Raw genomic sequence first — 17,348 nt, 5'->3', positions numbered from 1 at the left:
TAAAATATAGAGGCTATGTGAAAATGTAGAATCTGAAAAGCTGCCTTGAAATTTTAATTTCACTTTTCTCACAAGTTAGACTTGCATGTTGTAAAATAATGTATCATTATGTAGCAATATTTAATACAAGTAAAATCCATTAACAGTCATGAAAAAGAGGGTCACAATTGTGACTGTCAGAAATGAATGATATATTTTCAATAATTGTAACATAAAGTCACACAAAATTTTAATTAAGTTTTTAATGTCAGTTGTTAACAAGTATATCAATATATAAAAATTATGTTTACTGGAATCTCAAAGTATCATTTGCCTTGAGACACTGGCCATCTTTCTAAGACTCTCTTCAAAGCCCCATTCACTTCCTTGTTCCTCAGACTATAGATTAGTGGGTTCAAAGCAGGATTGATGACAGCATAGAAAAGGGAAATCAATTTATCACCCTCAGCTGAATATAGAGATTTAGGTCTCATGTACATGAATATACCTGTCCCATAATAAACGGTAACCACAGTGAGATGGGAGCTGCAGGTAGAGAAAGCCTTTTTCCTTCCCTCTGTTGAGTGCATCCTCATCACAGCAACCAGTATGCGTAGGTAAGAGAGAATAATAAGGAAGAAGGGGAGCAAGAGGGTACCAGATGCACCTATAACCATCATTGTCTCCTGCAGAGATGTATCAGCACAGAACATATGAAGAAGAACAGGTACTTCACAAAAAATATGGTCAACAATATAAGGGCCACATAAGGGAAGTATGGTGAAGTAGAGGGGCACCACTGAAGCAAAGAAACTGATGGTCCATGCTCCCAGAATGAGCTGCACACACATAGACCAGTTCATAATAAGCAGGTATCGCAGAGGGTCACAAATGGCCACATAACGGTCCAGAGCCATGATTGCCAAAATAATGCATTCAGCTGCTCCCATCAACAGGGAGATATAGGTCTGGGCAAGACAGAATTCATAAGAGATAACTTTCTTAGAGGCAAGGAGGTTGAAGAGCATCTTGGGGACCACAGTTGTGGTGTAAAATATGTTCAGAAAGGCCAAGTGGCAGAGGAAAAAATACATGGGTGTCTGGAGACAGGAATCAATTGCCACTAAAATGATAAGAGCTATGTTTCCAAAGAGATTGACCAGGTAGACCACAGAGAAGAGGAAGAAGAGGGGAATCTCAGCTTGAGGGTGATTTGAAAACCCAACAAGAACCAACTCGGTGATGGTGCTGAAATTTTTCTGAGCCATGTTGAGTGATGATGTGAGCAGAAGAAATATCCTTTGAGAACAATTATGGTGAAAAAACAAAGACACACCGATACTTTAATATTATCAATATACTATTGCAGGGTGTGTATTTAATAACTTAAGGACTAAATTATCCTGGTTTTGAAAACTTCCTTACATTCATGCATTGATAAAGTAAGTTTGAAAAATTATTTCATATGTTATAATAAAACATGTTTCCATTCTAACTCCAAAAAAATCATTAACACAAAAACATAAACATGTGCACACAGATACAAACACACACATACAAATTATGGATAAATTTTTGGTTGCTCCTGTACAGACATGGCTTACATGTACAGACCAAGTTTTTAAGAAGTGCTGATTTTTTATCTTAACATTGACTATTTGGAATATGGAAGCTTATAACAGGACCTTTCATAATTTTCTGAGATGGTTGTCAAAATGTGAAACAACCATTTTAAGATATCTTACATGAAGTCAGAGGACTTTAGTGAGTTTGTTAAACTCATTAATGTAGCAAAGATGGATATAGAATTTAGATAACTTGATTGTAATCCCCACATGCTGGTCACTGTTCACGTTTCCAGTGCAGAGATGAGAGGCTCACTTGGCTGTATACAACTATACAACTTTTCATTACAAGAATATGTTACGTAGGCTTCAGGGTTTAGAGAAAAATAAAGGCACATATTAGTATAGACTTACTCATAATTTAAACTTCAACACAATGAAACAAAATTATATGCCTTTGGCATGAGAAATAAATGAATTATCCAAATTATTTTAATTTTCACCAGTTACACTGTTAAAGAACCATCTCTGGCAGAAAGAAAATCTTTTGCCTTGAAGTAATGCACTACCCAGTCTCTTTTAAATCACATATAAAAATATTTTTTAAATATACCCATTGTATTCACCTCTCAATATGTATAAATTTAAACCATTTTGTAATTCCAAAACACACTCTATATCCACTGTATACCTCTTTGGCTCTTCCAAATGGCACGACGTTATTTATGGAAAAGTTATAACACGATAAATAATAACAACAGAAAAACTGAAGTACTTTGAAACTATTTTATCCACAATAAAATGAGAATCATACTCATGATATAATAGTAAATATACAGCTATTGTAAATTTGTTTTCTTACACTTATAAAATTCCTTATTTGGATTAATTTAATTTTCACAAATAATAATATGATGTGGTTTTTATTTTTATTTCTATTCTGCAATGGAAAACTGTGCTACAAAGATTGTAGTATTTGAAAATTATCTGCAATTAGTTATTGTTGATACTAGGGCTCAAAGCAAGAGAGGATGGCTCTGATTTATACTCTTTAATCTAGAGCTGTCTTGATTATCAGAAATTCAATTTAACATTGAAAACAACAGCACAATAATTATGTAATCACTGTTTTCCTTTGTGCCATAATTCAGTCACAAATACAGGTAGTAACATTTCTAGAAATGGCAATGTCATATAATTTTAATCCAGGAACATGTGCAAGAGTCTCTTCTCAGGAAAAACTTATAAATAATACTAATACTATAACTTAAATAAATCTCACACTTATGAAAAATAGAAAATTTAAAATGACTTGTCCTGTTACCATTTGGAGATTGTAGTTTTTCTTGGCTGTTGATAAAAGGCAGGGATGGTGACAACTTGAGTCTTCAGAGAGAAGGGACACGAAACAAATGAAAATCTGTTTCTTATTAAGATTCACTCATAGTTATTATTAATAAATGTCTTGATGTGTTGATTTTTCCTGTCTCTGCAGAAATTTCATTGATGAAAGGAGTCTGCCCTCGGTCTCACTGGAGTTGGTGATACCCAGGATCTATCTCCCTGACTCATATTTGAACTACCCATGTTGACTGTTTCCTCATCTTCCGCAGAATAGAGGACTGAAATAAGATGATATGTATATAAGTATGCATATTTTGTATTTGTTTCATACATAGTTAAGGACAGGTAATACATCTCTGTATTTTCAGACATTAAAAACAATCAGGTCCCCATCCCTCGGGTCCTTGTTAGCTTTTATGCAGCCATGCTGAATAAAGGGGATTGAGAGGAAAAGGGAAATGAAACACAATTAGGTGCTTCCAAAATGAGTAAAAGCTAATTTTATAATCACAATAAGAGTGTATATGTGACTTTTGAATTCCATTCTTTTGTCTTTAGCGTATTGACCTCAAACACATAAAAGAAAGGTAAATATTTTACAGGCTTTGTTCATGAAACTGACTATTCATCTATGACTTTATAAATTTGAGTTTTGCATTTTGCATCCTGACTAAATAATGGGCCTCACAGGTGTTTACAAGAAAAGTGATAGACATAGTCCTGGACAAATTTTAGAAAACTCAACTGCAAAAAAAAAAAAAAAAAGCTGTTGGTATCTAGTATACATGGTTGAAAATTACATAAACCTTCCCCATTTTTTGTTTATTTTTTTTTGAGAGACAGAGAGCATGAGCAGGGGAGGGGCAGAGAGAGAGAGAGGAGGACAGAGTATCCAAAGCAGACTCTGTGCTGACAGCAGACAGCCCAATGCAGGGCTTGAAGTGAGGAACCTTGAGATCATGACCTTGAAATCATGACTTTGAAATCCAGAGTTGGGTGCTTAATTGACTGAACTACCCAGGCACCCCAACCTTCCTATATTTGAAATACATGAGTGAATAGAAACTACATCAAAGAAAAAAAAATTCATATAGAGGACTTACAAAATGCAAGTCTCCTTGGTTATCATATGGAGAATTATGCCATCTGTTTATACATAATCATAGCATCTGTTTATCACAAGTTTATCAGTAGAGCTTGTAAATCATTTGATACGAGGAGATAAACATGAGATAGATGATCGAAACTCTACTTTTGTTAGCAGATTGGCTATATTGTGAAAGCCTAGAAACTTGGAACACTGACTAAATGGGCTAATTCTTTCTGCTCCAAATTCAACTTGCTTATGTAAGTTTACATGGTAGGATATAATCTATATTTTAAAAATCACCCGAGCCATCCAAAAAATAGTCTTTGTAGACAAACTGGAAATAAACTGAAAATCCAGTTAAAATGTCTATAGTTAGAATGATTACAATAAATGCAACAGAATTTATTCCTACTGATGTAACACTGTTCAAATTCTTTTCTACATTTATGTGTTTTCTTCTCTCCCCTGCATCTAAAGCTTATTTAAACATATCCATCTTTATAAATGTCGTTTAAGTCATTTTATATGTAATTTATTTTGAAACTAATTCAATATTTACTTAGTTTTGCCATCTTACACTCATTATTTGTACTCTTATTTTTGGTGATCTATTTTATTTTTATGCATTCAGCATATATTACTGTATAACAGATTATTCCAAACCTTAGCACAAAACACAAAACATACAAGTGCACACATTTCTGCAGATTAGGAAGCTGGAAGCAGTTTGCTTGAGTGCTATTGGATCAAGGTTCCAATCAACAGGTCCTGAGGTTTCAATAAACAGGTTAGGCAGGTCAGTGTTCATCTGAAGGCTTGACTTGTGGTGGAGGATCTACTACAAAATTAATCTGAATGATTGATTACTGTACTTTGTTCCTTGCTGGTGTTGCTTATTGGTCTCAGTTCCTAGGCACGTGGGTATGTCAATAGGACTGGTCACAACATGGCAGCTGACTTTTCAAGTGAGTGGTCTAAATAAGAAGGAGACAGAGAGAGTACAAAATGAATTCCACAGTCTTCTATAACTTTAAAAGATATATACCATGATATCTATCTCATTATATTGATAACATACACTAACTGGTACAATGAGGTAGGGGACTATACAGAATTTATTTTGTTGTATCTTATTTAATTTAGTTTAGTTTAACTTAATTGAATTATTTTATTTTATTAGTTTACTTTATTTTATTTTATGTTTATTTATTTTTGAGAGACAGTAAGTGTGAGCAGGGTAAGAAAAGAAAGAGAAGGAGAGAGAATCTCAAGCAGGCTCTCCACTGTTAGCACAGAGTCTGATGCAGGGCTTGAAGTCACAAACTGTGATTTCATGACCTGAGTCTAAATCAAGGATTAGACACTTAACTGCCTGAGCCACCCAGACAACCCTATTTAGATTTTAAATACCAAGAAGTATTGGTTGATATCTGCAAACTAGCTCCCACAGTGTAAAATGATTCCAACCCTCAAATTTAGTGAATCAGATCTCAGAGCTCTTAAAGAGAAATGGTTCTTATTCATTTTTTATATTTGAAGTTCTTTAAAATTTATTTTATCTCCAGGTTTATTGAGGTATGATTAACAAATAAAAATTATAAAGTTTTAAGTTGTATAACATGATGTGTAATTTTTAGGTATGCAATGTGATAATTTAATACACAAATACATTGGGAACAGATTGTAGGATTCTACAATTTGTTCTCATTGCTACGTAAAGATCTGGTTTCTAATTAGCTTTCATCTGGAAGCTGACAGGTAAATTAACTAATAGTCTTTCAGAAGCCTGTGTGTGTGTGTGTGTGTGTGTGTGTGTGCACTCACTTCTTATCCCAGCTCACTGCAGTAATAAAAGCAAGTCTTGGGGTGCCTGGGTGGCTCAGTCAGTTAAGCGTCTGACTTCAGTTCATGTCATGATCTCGAGGTTTCTGGGTTTGAGCCCTGCATCTGGCTCTGTGCTGACAGCTCAGAGCCTGGAGCCTGCTTCAGATTCTGTGTCTCCCTCTCTCTCTGCCCTTACCCTGCTAGTGTTCTGTCCTTCTGTGTGTCTCAAAAAAGAATAAAAACATTAAAAACAAAAACAAACAAACAAACAAACAAACAAGTCTCCAGCTTCTCCTTAGGTGAAATTTGTTCACACGTCTAGCAGCTCAACTTTCATGGCTGAAAACCAGGAGACTGGCTTCTTTATCATATATCTCTGGATATTAATGGGAATCATAATTAATGAGTATCCAGAATCACAAAGAATGATGATTATACTTCAAATGGGTACACAAGAATACCCAGTGGCTATTCCCCCTAAATCAGCACAGAGCAAGTAGGCAAAAACACAGCATTTAATTTCACCTTGGAAGGGGATAGACTTTATATTAATATTCAGATTTTCCCAGATGCTGCCCAAAGGTCAATATTCCAATTATCTCAATCTGGGAGCTAAAGGGACAGGCAATTTATAATCCTGCAGGATTCTGATTAGGCATGCAGATAATTTCTCTCCCTTTGTGGCATTGCTGGGATTTAGTGCAGTCCAACATCCGGGAACCACTAAGAAAAAAAGACAGCATTTAGGACAAGTACATAGGTTTCAAAGCCATGCATAATCTCTTACTGGGGTGTTTGTTGAGATTAATTTCCTATACAAGTTATGCATGTCAAATTTAGAAAATGTGGCTGCTTTATCTAATGTTTAGAAGCCAGTACAAAGACAATGAAAATGAAGAAACAGAAATATAATCCTAAAAGAAGAATAAGATACATCTTCAGAAACTCACACTGATTAAGTTGAGATAAGTAATATGCCCAACACATAATTTAAACAACAGTCATGGATCTGGCAACCAAGATAAGGACAGAAATACATTACCAAAAGGGAGTACTTCAAAAGGAAGATAGAAAATAGTTTTAAAAATACCCAACAAGGATCACCTAACTGGAAAGGAATAACTGAACTCAAAAATTCAATAAAGGGGTTCAATGAAAGACTAGATAAAATATAAGAAAGAATCCGTGAACTGAAGGATAAGTCACTAGAAATCACCCAGAGGAACAAAAAAGAAAAACAAAAAGGAACAGTAAAGAGTTTGAAGACATCATAAGGGACTTACCGGATACTGGAAAATTGACCCATATCATTTATTATGGGAGTCACAGGGGGAAAGAGAGACAGAAGATAACACAAAGCTTAATTAAAGAAATAATGGTCACAAACTTTCAAATTTGTGAAGGAAATACATATCCATATCCAGGAAGTTCCAGAGAAATGACATAAGAATAAAGACAGACCTAAACCAAGAGAAATCAAAATGTCAAGAATTAAATAAAAAGATAATTTGAAAGAGAAAATCAAATTGTTACATACAGGGGAACCCCCACCCATAAGACTGAGCAAATAAATAAATAAATAAATAATCAGAAACCTTGCAGTCTAGAAGGACGTTTGATGATATATTCAAAGTGATGAAAGAAAAAAAATACTGCCAATTCTCTAAAGAGTATTATACCCAGAAAACCACAATCAAGTTAACACATTCATCACCTCACAAAGATTGATTGATTGATTGATCTATTTATTAGTAGTGGAAAACTCTAAGATTTATATTATTTTCATCTTTCAATTATATAACATTAATTTAATGACCATGGTTGTACATTAGATGCTCAGAATTTATTCATCTTTCAAATAGCTTTTCCTCAGAAGTTCTCCACTTCTCTCCCCCAGTCTCTGGCAACTGTTATTCTATTTTTTTATTTCTATCATTTTAACTCTTAGATTTCACATAAAAGTAATATCATACAGTATTTTTCTTTCCTTTCTCACTTATTTCCCTTAACATAATGTCTCCCAGGTTTATCCATGTTGTAACAAGTGAAAGGATTCTGTCATTTTTCATAGCTAAATAATATTTATATGTAAATATCATATATTAGTATTTAAATATATGAGTATTATGAATGCATAAAATATATATGAGTATTAATATATATATGGCTGTTATTTAGCCATACATATGCACATGCACGCATGCACACACACACACACACACACTCACACATACTTATGTACATCTGAATCTATATAACCATTGATGGTCATTTAGATTATTTTCAAAGCTCGGTATTCTGAATGATTCTGCGACGAATATATTGCTATAAATATCTCTTTGAGATAGTAATTTCATTTCCTTTGGATATATATTAAGAAGTGGAATTTATGGATCATATGGTAGTTATATCTTTAATACTATGAGAAAGCTCCATAAAGTTTTCCATATTGACTGCACAAATTTATATAATTCTCCACATCAACACTTTTTATGTCTTTTCCATTTGATTAAAGCTATTTTAAAAGATCTTATAGTGGTCTCATTGTCACTTTGATTTACATTTCCTTTATGACTAATGATGTTGCACAACTTTCTATACTAGTCCACTAGAATTTCTTCCTGGAAATATATCTATTCAGATCTTGGCTTATTTTATAATTGTGCCGTTATTTTCTAATGAGTTTTCTTTTTCTTATATATTTAAGCTATTAACCTCTTAACAAATATTGTCTCCATTCTGTAGGTTACTATTCATCTATAGATTATTTCTTTTGCTAGGCAGAAACAGTATATTTTGTTGTGGTCACATTTATTTTGTTGTACTTTTGTTGCCTGTGCTTTGGGCATTATATTCATAATGTAATTGGGCAAGACCAATGTTATCGACCTTTTCTCCTGTGTATTCTTCTAGGTTTTTACAGATTAAAATCTACATTTAAATCTTTAGTCAAAGACATTAAAACCCTTGAGGACTTGAATCTCTCCCTTCCATATCTTGAGCACATGATGGATTGATCTATTTATTGGTCTTCACCTGAAGACTCAATTTGCTCAGCTGCAAAGTGACAGTGAGAGCGCTGCCTTCCACCTGGTGTTGCCAAGCAGACTTGGTGATGCACTGTGGATGCACTTTTTACAGCTGAAGTTGGAGTTTGCACTTTGGCTATTGGAATTTTTCCTTATGGATAGTGTGAGTTTGAAGAACAGACTTCTGGACCACAATATAGCTTACTACTACCTGCTGTCCATCAACCATTGACTAACCTAAGGAGAATTTACTAGGTATGGGAGGAAGGTGAAGGTGGGATAAGAGGATCCTAGGCTAGTATTGACCCACAAACACAACTAGATAACTATCAAATCATTCTAAATACCCCATAAATCAACCTGAACACTGACAGAACAACCTCCACAACTAAAGGGAAACAAGAGGCCACATCTGAGGAGCAAGAGACATAACAGGCTTTTTTAACAGAGAAGTCAGAGACCTAGACAAAATACCAAGATGCAAAAATTTATCCCAAACAAAAGAAAAAGGTAAGGCAACAACCAGCTATTTGAGCAACACAGATATAAGTAACATGCCTGATGGAAAATTTAAAGCAAAAATTAAATCAAAAGGTTATTCACTGAGCTTGAGAAAAGAATAAAGACATTAGTAAGACCCTTATCACATAGATAAAAGAGTTTAAAAAACAGAGGAAAAATGCAATAAACGATATTAGAAATACCACTGATGAAATGAATAGTAGGCTGGAAGAAGCAGAAGAATTCATTGGTGACATAAAGGGAAAAATAATGAAAAATAATGAAGTTGAACAAAAAAGAGAAAAAAATACATGAGAATACACTTGAGGAACTCAGTGACTGTATAAAATGTGATAATATTCATATTATAGGAGTCCCATATGAAGAAGAAGAGAGAAAAATGGACAGAAAATTTATGTTAGGAAATAATAGTTGAAGGCTTCCTTAATCTGAGGAAGGAAACAAATATCCACATCCAGGAGGCACAGGGAACGCCCATCAAAAACAAAACAAAACAACAACAACAAAAAAAAAACAAGCCAACACCAAGACATATTGTAATTAATTTTGCAAAATATAGGGATAAAGAAAAAAATTGTAAATAAGGAAGACAAAAGGAGTCCTTAACTTGCAAGGAAAAAACCAGAAGGCTAACTGGAAATTTCTCAACAGACACTTGGCAAGACATAAGGGAGTGGCATGATATATTCAATGTATTGAATGGGAAAAGTCTGCAGCCAAGAATGAACTATCCAGCAAGGCTATCATTCAGAAAATAATGAGAAATAGTTTCACAGACAAACCAAAACCAAAGGAGTTTGTGATCACTAAACCAGCCCTGCAGAAAAGATTAATGGAAACTTTTTGAGTGGTAAGCAGAGAAGAAAAATGACAAATATATGAAAGGATCAGAAAAATCTCCAGAAAGAATGACAAAGCAAGTAATAAAATGTCCCTAGATATCAGTAATTAATTTGAATGTAAACGGACTAAATGCTCCAATCAAAAGATATAGGTTGCCAGAATGGATTAAAAACACACGCAAACACACACACACACACACACACACACACACACACACCAAAAAGACCCATCTATTTGCTCCCTACAAGAGCCTCATTTTGGACCAAAAGGCATCTGCAGATTGAAACTGAGTGGATGGAGAAACATTAATTGTAGTGTGATAAAATATGATCAAAATCATATTTTGACAATGAATGCCAAAAGAAAGCCACAGTAGTAATACTAGTATCAGAAAACTAGACTTTAAGACAAAGACTGCAACAAGAGGTGAAAAACGCTACTATATTATAATAAATGGGAGAATCCAATATGAAGATATTTAAATTAAAGCAGTTGACAAATACCAAAATATGCTCTACTGGACTGTCATTTTGTGTTGAGTTGAAATTTTTATTTTTTAAAATTTCAATGTAAATGAAATAAAATATATAAATGTTCTCAAATATATTAAAATATTTGATCTAAGTTGATGTATTGTAATAACATATTATCATGGCTACATATTTTATGGCATTGCCTGTTCTGTAAGATTGCATTTAATTTACATTTATCAGTTTCAGAATTAAAAGTCATGCTGGTAATTGATAGAAATTAAAATGCATATACTAACATATTTTAGAATTAATTTAAAATTTGCAATATTGATTCCAAATCAAAGAATAGATTCCTTCTTTGTATTTATTCAATTAACACACACTCGTCAGCACATTGGGTATATTTCTATAATTTAATTATGCATGTTTGATACTAATATTAAAATTATATTCATATAGTGTTCAATTTTAATTATGTTGATAAAAATGCATGGCAGTATGTCAATTTATTTTAGTATTCCTTTGTTATTTTCCAGTACTTCCTATATTCCCAAAATCTATTTTGAAAATCATGATACTATCTCAGTTTTTATATAAATTCATGGATATTTCTATCTTCAGTGGAAATTTATTATTTATTCTACAGTATCAACTTAACTTCTTTGTGTTTTGTGCTAGAAATTTTTTTTCACTCTCTCTTGATTTCTAATTTGTCAGCTGCTTGTTTTAGGATATCTTCTTTTCTTATTATTATTTTAAAAGTTCCCTGACATAGGTGCATATATATATATATATATATATATATATATATAAAATTAGATTTTGATTTGTTTCATTTTTGTGTTTTTTAGAAAATGAGTACAATTATATTTTATTATTACTTTAAAGTCTTTAATTTAAAGTCCAGTTAGTTAGCATACAGTGTAATATTACTTTCAGATATATCTTATAGTGATTCAGCAATTCTATACAATACCCAGGGCTCATTACAGCAAGTGCACTCCTTAATCCTCTATTTAACCTATACCCCTACTTACCTCTCCTGTGGTAGCCATCAGTTTGTTCTCTATAGTTAAGAGTGGGCTTCTTGGTTTGCCTTTCTCTCTCTCTTTTTCCCTTTGTTTTAATTCTTAAATTATACATATGAATACACCACATTAATAAAAGAAAGGATAAGAACTTATGATCCTTTCAATAGATTCAGAAAAAGCATTTGACACAGTACATCCATTCATGATAAAAACCCTCAGCAAAGTAGGTTTAGAGGAAGCATACCCCAATACAATAAAGACCATCTATGAGAACCCCACAGCTAATATCATCCTCAATGGGGAACACTGAGAGATTTTCCTCTAAGGTCAGGAACAAGACAGGGATGTCCATTCTCACCACTATTATTTAGCACAGTACTGGAAGTCCTAGCCACAGTAATTAGACAACATAAAGAAATAAAAGACATCCAAATCAGAAAGAAAGAAGTAAAACTTTCACTAAATGTTCTTTAGAAAATGTTTATTGTAAGGGGTGAGGAGGAGGAAGGGCAGAGAAGACAGAGAGAGGGGAGGGGAGAGAGAGAGAGGGAGAGAATTCCAAGTAGGCTCCATGCTCAGCACAGAGCCTGACTGACATGAGACTATCCCACGACCATGAGATCATGATCTGAGCCAATGTTGAGAGTCAGATACTTAACTGAATGAGCCACCCAGGCACTCCTTGAAATTTCTTTTTAATCTAATCACATTTTAATACAATTTACATATTGGCTTTCTATAGTAAATGCCAATTTTTAATGTTTCTTGATCCTATATTTACTTTATGATTCAAAATTTTAACTTTACCATATTATTTTTGGTTTGACGATATCCTTTAATTTTTTTTTGTCCTACCAAAATCATATGTTATTGTCAATTTTTTCCATTTAAGGGAAACAATATTTAATTACCATAAAATTTGAATTGGTGTTTTTCTCCTTTTTCACTGTTCCAATTTATTTTAATTATGTACAATGAGACCAATTCTAATGTGAATTTCAATATAGAAGTGTACTTTCACACATTTTAGCTTATTAATAACACACCCACAATCATGTGTATAGTCATTCCAAAACATCGTCAATGAATATTTAGTTAATTTAAAAAATTGTTCTAGAAAAAGAAATCTTTTAAATGGTTAATACCCTACTTATTTTGTTTCCTTTAGATATTTACTCATTTTTAATTTATAAAATTCCTCTTCACATAATAGTTACTAAATACAATAAAATTTAAATATTATAGGAGTAAAAATTTTGATTCTGTATATTTGACTCCATTAAATAATCTGTGTAAACTGGAAAGCATCTCAAATGTCTAATGCAAGTAAGGTTTTCTGAAAGCAAAAATCAGTTACAAAATTGACATTTTAATCTGTTATCAATTAAATACATTTAAGTGTTTAAAAATATCTATTTATTAGTTGCATTGATCAAAATATTTTTACAAAAATTATTAATGATAAATATATATAGTTAGAATATGAGTAAATTGTAGTCATTGCCTTTTTATCATTTGGGTTATTAAATAGGGATGTAGAGGTTTAAAAAAAGTGTTAGAGAAGATGATTTTTATCCATGCTAATTATTAAGAATATTAAATTTAATAGGGATGTTATAAGAGTTATATGTACATTATAAGGAAAATGAAAGCCCAACACATTTATCAATAATGTGTATTTTTGCTAGAAATAAAATGATGCTCAACTTAATATATCTTAGAATAGTGTGTCCTTCGTAGTAATACATGTTGCTTCTTTCACTTCCTTGACAAAATTAAGGGAAGAGATTTCCCATGCAGCATAGAGAGGGAGAACTGGCCCATGGTGACAGAGATCAATCTTACAGGGATACCAACCACTAGAAATTCTCGTGCCCTTCTGTTCCTGATTTTTTTTTAATTGTATTACTTGGTGACAGTACTTGGAAATACCCTTATCCTTACCCTGATTCTCGTGGATTACAGGCTTCACTCACCCATATATTTCTTCCTCAGCAATCTCTCTTTCACTGAAGTACTAACCACAACCGGTGCTGTTTCCAAGATGCTGGCAGGTTTCCTGTCAGACAGAAAGAGCATATCCTTTGGTGAATGCTTCACCCAGTGTTATTTCTACTTCCTCTCTGGATACACTTAGTTTATCCTTTTTATAGTCTTGTCCTATGATTGCTATGTGGCCATTTGCAACCCCCTTCAGTACCTGGTGATTATGCCCACCTCATTGTATGTGTCTTGTTATCCCCTCCTGGTGAATGTTTTTTCCCTCATTATCCTTTCCACTGTAAAGGTGGGGCTGCCATAGTGTGGCATCAATGCAATTGGTCACTTTTTTTGTGACAGTGCCCCCCTCCTCTACTTGACCTGTGCTGATGTCCCCATCTTTGAAATATTGGGCTTCCTCAGCTCCCTTGTCCTGCTCATCAGCTTCCTTTCCCTCACTGTGGTCTCCTATGTTTATGTCATCTCCACCATTCTGAAGATACCCTCAGGTCAAGGTCAACACAAAGCCTTTGCTACCTGTGCCTCTCACTTCACTGTGGTCTCCATGGGCTATGGGATCTCCATTTTTGTACATGTCTACCCTTCCCAGAAGAGCATTTTACATATCAACAAGATCCTCTTTATCATCTCTAGTGTCATGACACCTCTCCTGAATTCCTTCATCTTCAGTATACAGAAAAAAAAACCTTGAAAAGTTAACTGAAGAAAACCTTGGCCAAGGGCCAGAACTTCCTCAAGGGGATGGGATTAAATTGATAGTATCTTTGAATACTTCCAAACCTGAGTATTTTTATTTTTTCAGAGAATGAGTGCTGAAATTGGTATCATAAATGGAGAAAGGATATTTTATGTGATTTTATTATTTATAATCATAACAACATAGTTAAACTGGATTTATGTATCATATATTTTAAATTTTTTTTTCAACGTTTATTTATTTTTGGGACAGAGAGAGACAGAGCATGAACGGGGGAGGGGCAGAGAGAGAGGGAGACACAGAATCGGAAACAGGCTCCAGGCTCTGAGCCATCAGCCCAGAGCCCGACGCGGGGCTCAAACTCACGGACCACAAGATCGTGACCTGTCTGAAGTCGGATGCTTAACCGACTGCGCCACCCAGGCGCCCCGATGTATCATATATTTTAAAGTGATTGAATAAACATGAAAGAAAAGTGTTTTGGTATTGGTGATAGTAATGTATATAAATTATATATTATATATATAATATATATATAAATAAGTAAATATATATATATAAATAAGTAAATATATATGTGTGTGTATATATATATATACATATATATGTATATATATATATATATATATAACTATTATAATATAGTCCTTATGGTGGTGTCAGTAGTTCTGCTTAACAATGTAATGTAGTTAAAGTAATAGTAGTGTAATAATAAAGGTATATATGTGTGTGTGTCTCTTTATTAATTTTACATTTTCCAATTTCAGAAGAAATAAATTTTTCAGCTCTATGGTTCTGTAAGAAAGACACACACTTACACACACACACACACACACACACATATGCACTCACGCTCACAAGATTATAAATATTGGGTAAATTCTGAGGCTTTTTTAAAAACTTTTTTTTAATTTAAATACAAGTTAGTTAACATATAGTGTAATAATGGTTTTAGGATTAGAGTTTAGTAATTCATCACTAATATACAACACCCAGTGCTCATCCAGAGTGCCCTCCTTAATGCCCATCACCTATTTAGCCCATCCCCCCACCCAAAACCTCTCCAGTAACACTCAGTTTTTCTCTGTATTTAAGCATCTCTTATGGTTTGCCATCCTCTCTGCTTTTATCTTATTTTCCTTTCTTTCCCCTATGTTCACCTGATTTTTTTTAATGTTTATTTATTTTTGAAGTGAGAGAGAGCATGATCAGGTGAGGGACAAAGAGAGAGGGAGACATAGAAACTGAAGTGGGCTCTGGTCTCTGAGATGTCAGCACAGAGCCCGATGGCAGGATTGAACTCATGAGCCATGAGATTATGACCTGAGTCAAAGTCGGATGCTTAACCAGCTAAGCCATCCAGGTGTTCCCATCTGCTCTGTTTCTTTCTTTAAAAAAAAAATAATAATAATGTTTATTTATTTTTGAGACAGACAGAGACAGAGTGCAAGTAGGGGAGGGACAGAAGGAGAGGGAGACACGGAATCCGAAGCAGGCTCCAGGTTCTGAGCTATCAGCACAGAGCCCGACCTGGGGCTCAAACTCACGAACTGCAGGATCATGACCTGAACCCAAAGTCAGTCGCTTAACTGAGCCACCCAGGCACCCCTGTTTTGTTTCTTAAATAGCACATGAGAGGAAACATGTATTTCCTTTTCTCTGACTGACTTATTTTGCTTTGCATAATACATTCTAGGTCAATCCAAGGTTTTGCAAGTGGCAAGATTTCATTCTTTTTGATCATCAAGTAATATTTCATTGTATACATAAATACTACATCTTCATTATCCATTGGTCAGTCAATGGACATTTGGGCTCATTCCATAATTTGGCTATTGTTGATAGAACTGCTATAAACATTGGGGTGCGTGTGCCCCTTCGAATCGTCATTTTTGTGTTCTTTGGATAAATACCTAGTGATACAATTGCTGGGTATAGCGTATCTCTATTTTTAAATTTTTGAGGAATTTCCATACTGTTTTCCAGAGCGGCTGCACAAGAATGCATCACCACCAACAGTGCAAAAGTATTCCCCTTTCTCTGCATCCTTGAAAACATCTATTGTTTCCCAAGTTGTCAATTTTAGCCATTCTGACAGGTGTGAGGTATATCTCATTGTGGTTTTGGTTTTTATTTCCCTGATAATGAGTGATATTGAGCAACTTTTTATGTGTCTATTTTTTTAATTTATTTTTTTGTCTTTACATTTTATTATTTATTTATTTATTTATTTATTTATTTATTTATATTTTTAAAAATTGACATCCAAATTAGTTAGCACATAGTGCAACAATGATTTCAGGAGTAGATTCCTTAGAGCCCCCTACCCATTTAGCCCATCCCCCTACCACAACCCCTCTAGTAACCCTCAGTTTGTTCTCCATATTTATGAATATCTTTTGTTTTGTCATGAGATACCACCTGACACCTGTCAGAATAGCTAACATTAACAACTCAGGCAACAACAGATGTTGGCAAAGATGCGGAGAAAGACGATCTCTTTTGCATTGTTGGTGGAAATGCAAGCTGGTACAGCCACTCTGGAAGACAGTATGGAGATTCCTCAAAAAAAACGAAAAATAGAACTACCCTATGAGTCAGCAATTACACTACTAGGCATCTATCCAAGGGATACAGGTGTACTGTTTTAAAGGGACATATGCACCCCCATGTTTATAGCAGCACTACCAACAGTAGCCAAAATTTTTATGTGTCTATTAACCATCTGTGTCTATTCACCACGAAAAGTGTCAGTTCATGCCTTTTGCCCATTTATTCACTAGATTATTTGATTTTGGGTGTTGAGTTTGATAAGTTCTTTATAGATTTTGGATACTAACCAACTTTCTGATATGTCATTTGCAAATATCTTCTCCCATTCCATTGGTTGCCTTTTAGTTTGTTGATTGTTTCTTTTGCTGTGCAGAAATTTTTATCTTGATTAAATCCC

At 33.9% G+C, this 17,348-nt stretch overlaps 1 protein-coding gene across 1 annotated transcript; it reads right to left on the bottom strand.

Annotated features, from left to right (window-relative positions):
* Positions 1–305: 305 nt before the first annotated feature.
* Positions 306–1,247, bottom strand: LOC101087635 (olfactory receptor 2A12-like). The gene has a single exon (XM_003980587.1). It carries the CDS (start codon positions 1,245–1,247, stop codon positions 306–308), a length of 942 nt encoding a protein of 313 aa, XP_003980636.1.
* Between the last annotated feature and the right edge of the window lie 16,101 nt (positions 1,248–17,348).

Source organism: Felis catus, chromosome A1 (genome assembly GCF_018350175.1).
Source record: "Felis catus isolate Fca126 chromosome A1, F.catus_Fca126_mat1.0, whole genome shotgun sequence".
NCBI lineage: Eukaryota > Metazoa > Chordata > Mammalia > Carnivora > Felidae > Felis > Felis catus.
The sequence above is the reverse complement of the archived record's forward strand: the minus strand, read 5'-3'. Positions and strand labels throughout refer to the sequence as shown.

Bases quoted from the DNA above. Each gene is read 5' to 3' on its own strand.
- LOC101087635 (XM_003980587.1), bottom strand. From the start codon at position 1,247: ATGGCTCAGAAAAATTTCAGCACCATCACCGAGTTGGTTCTTGTTGGG.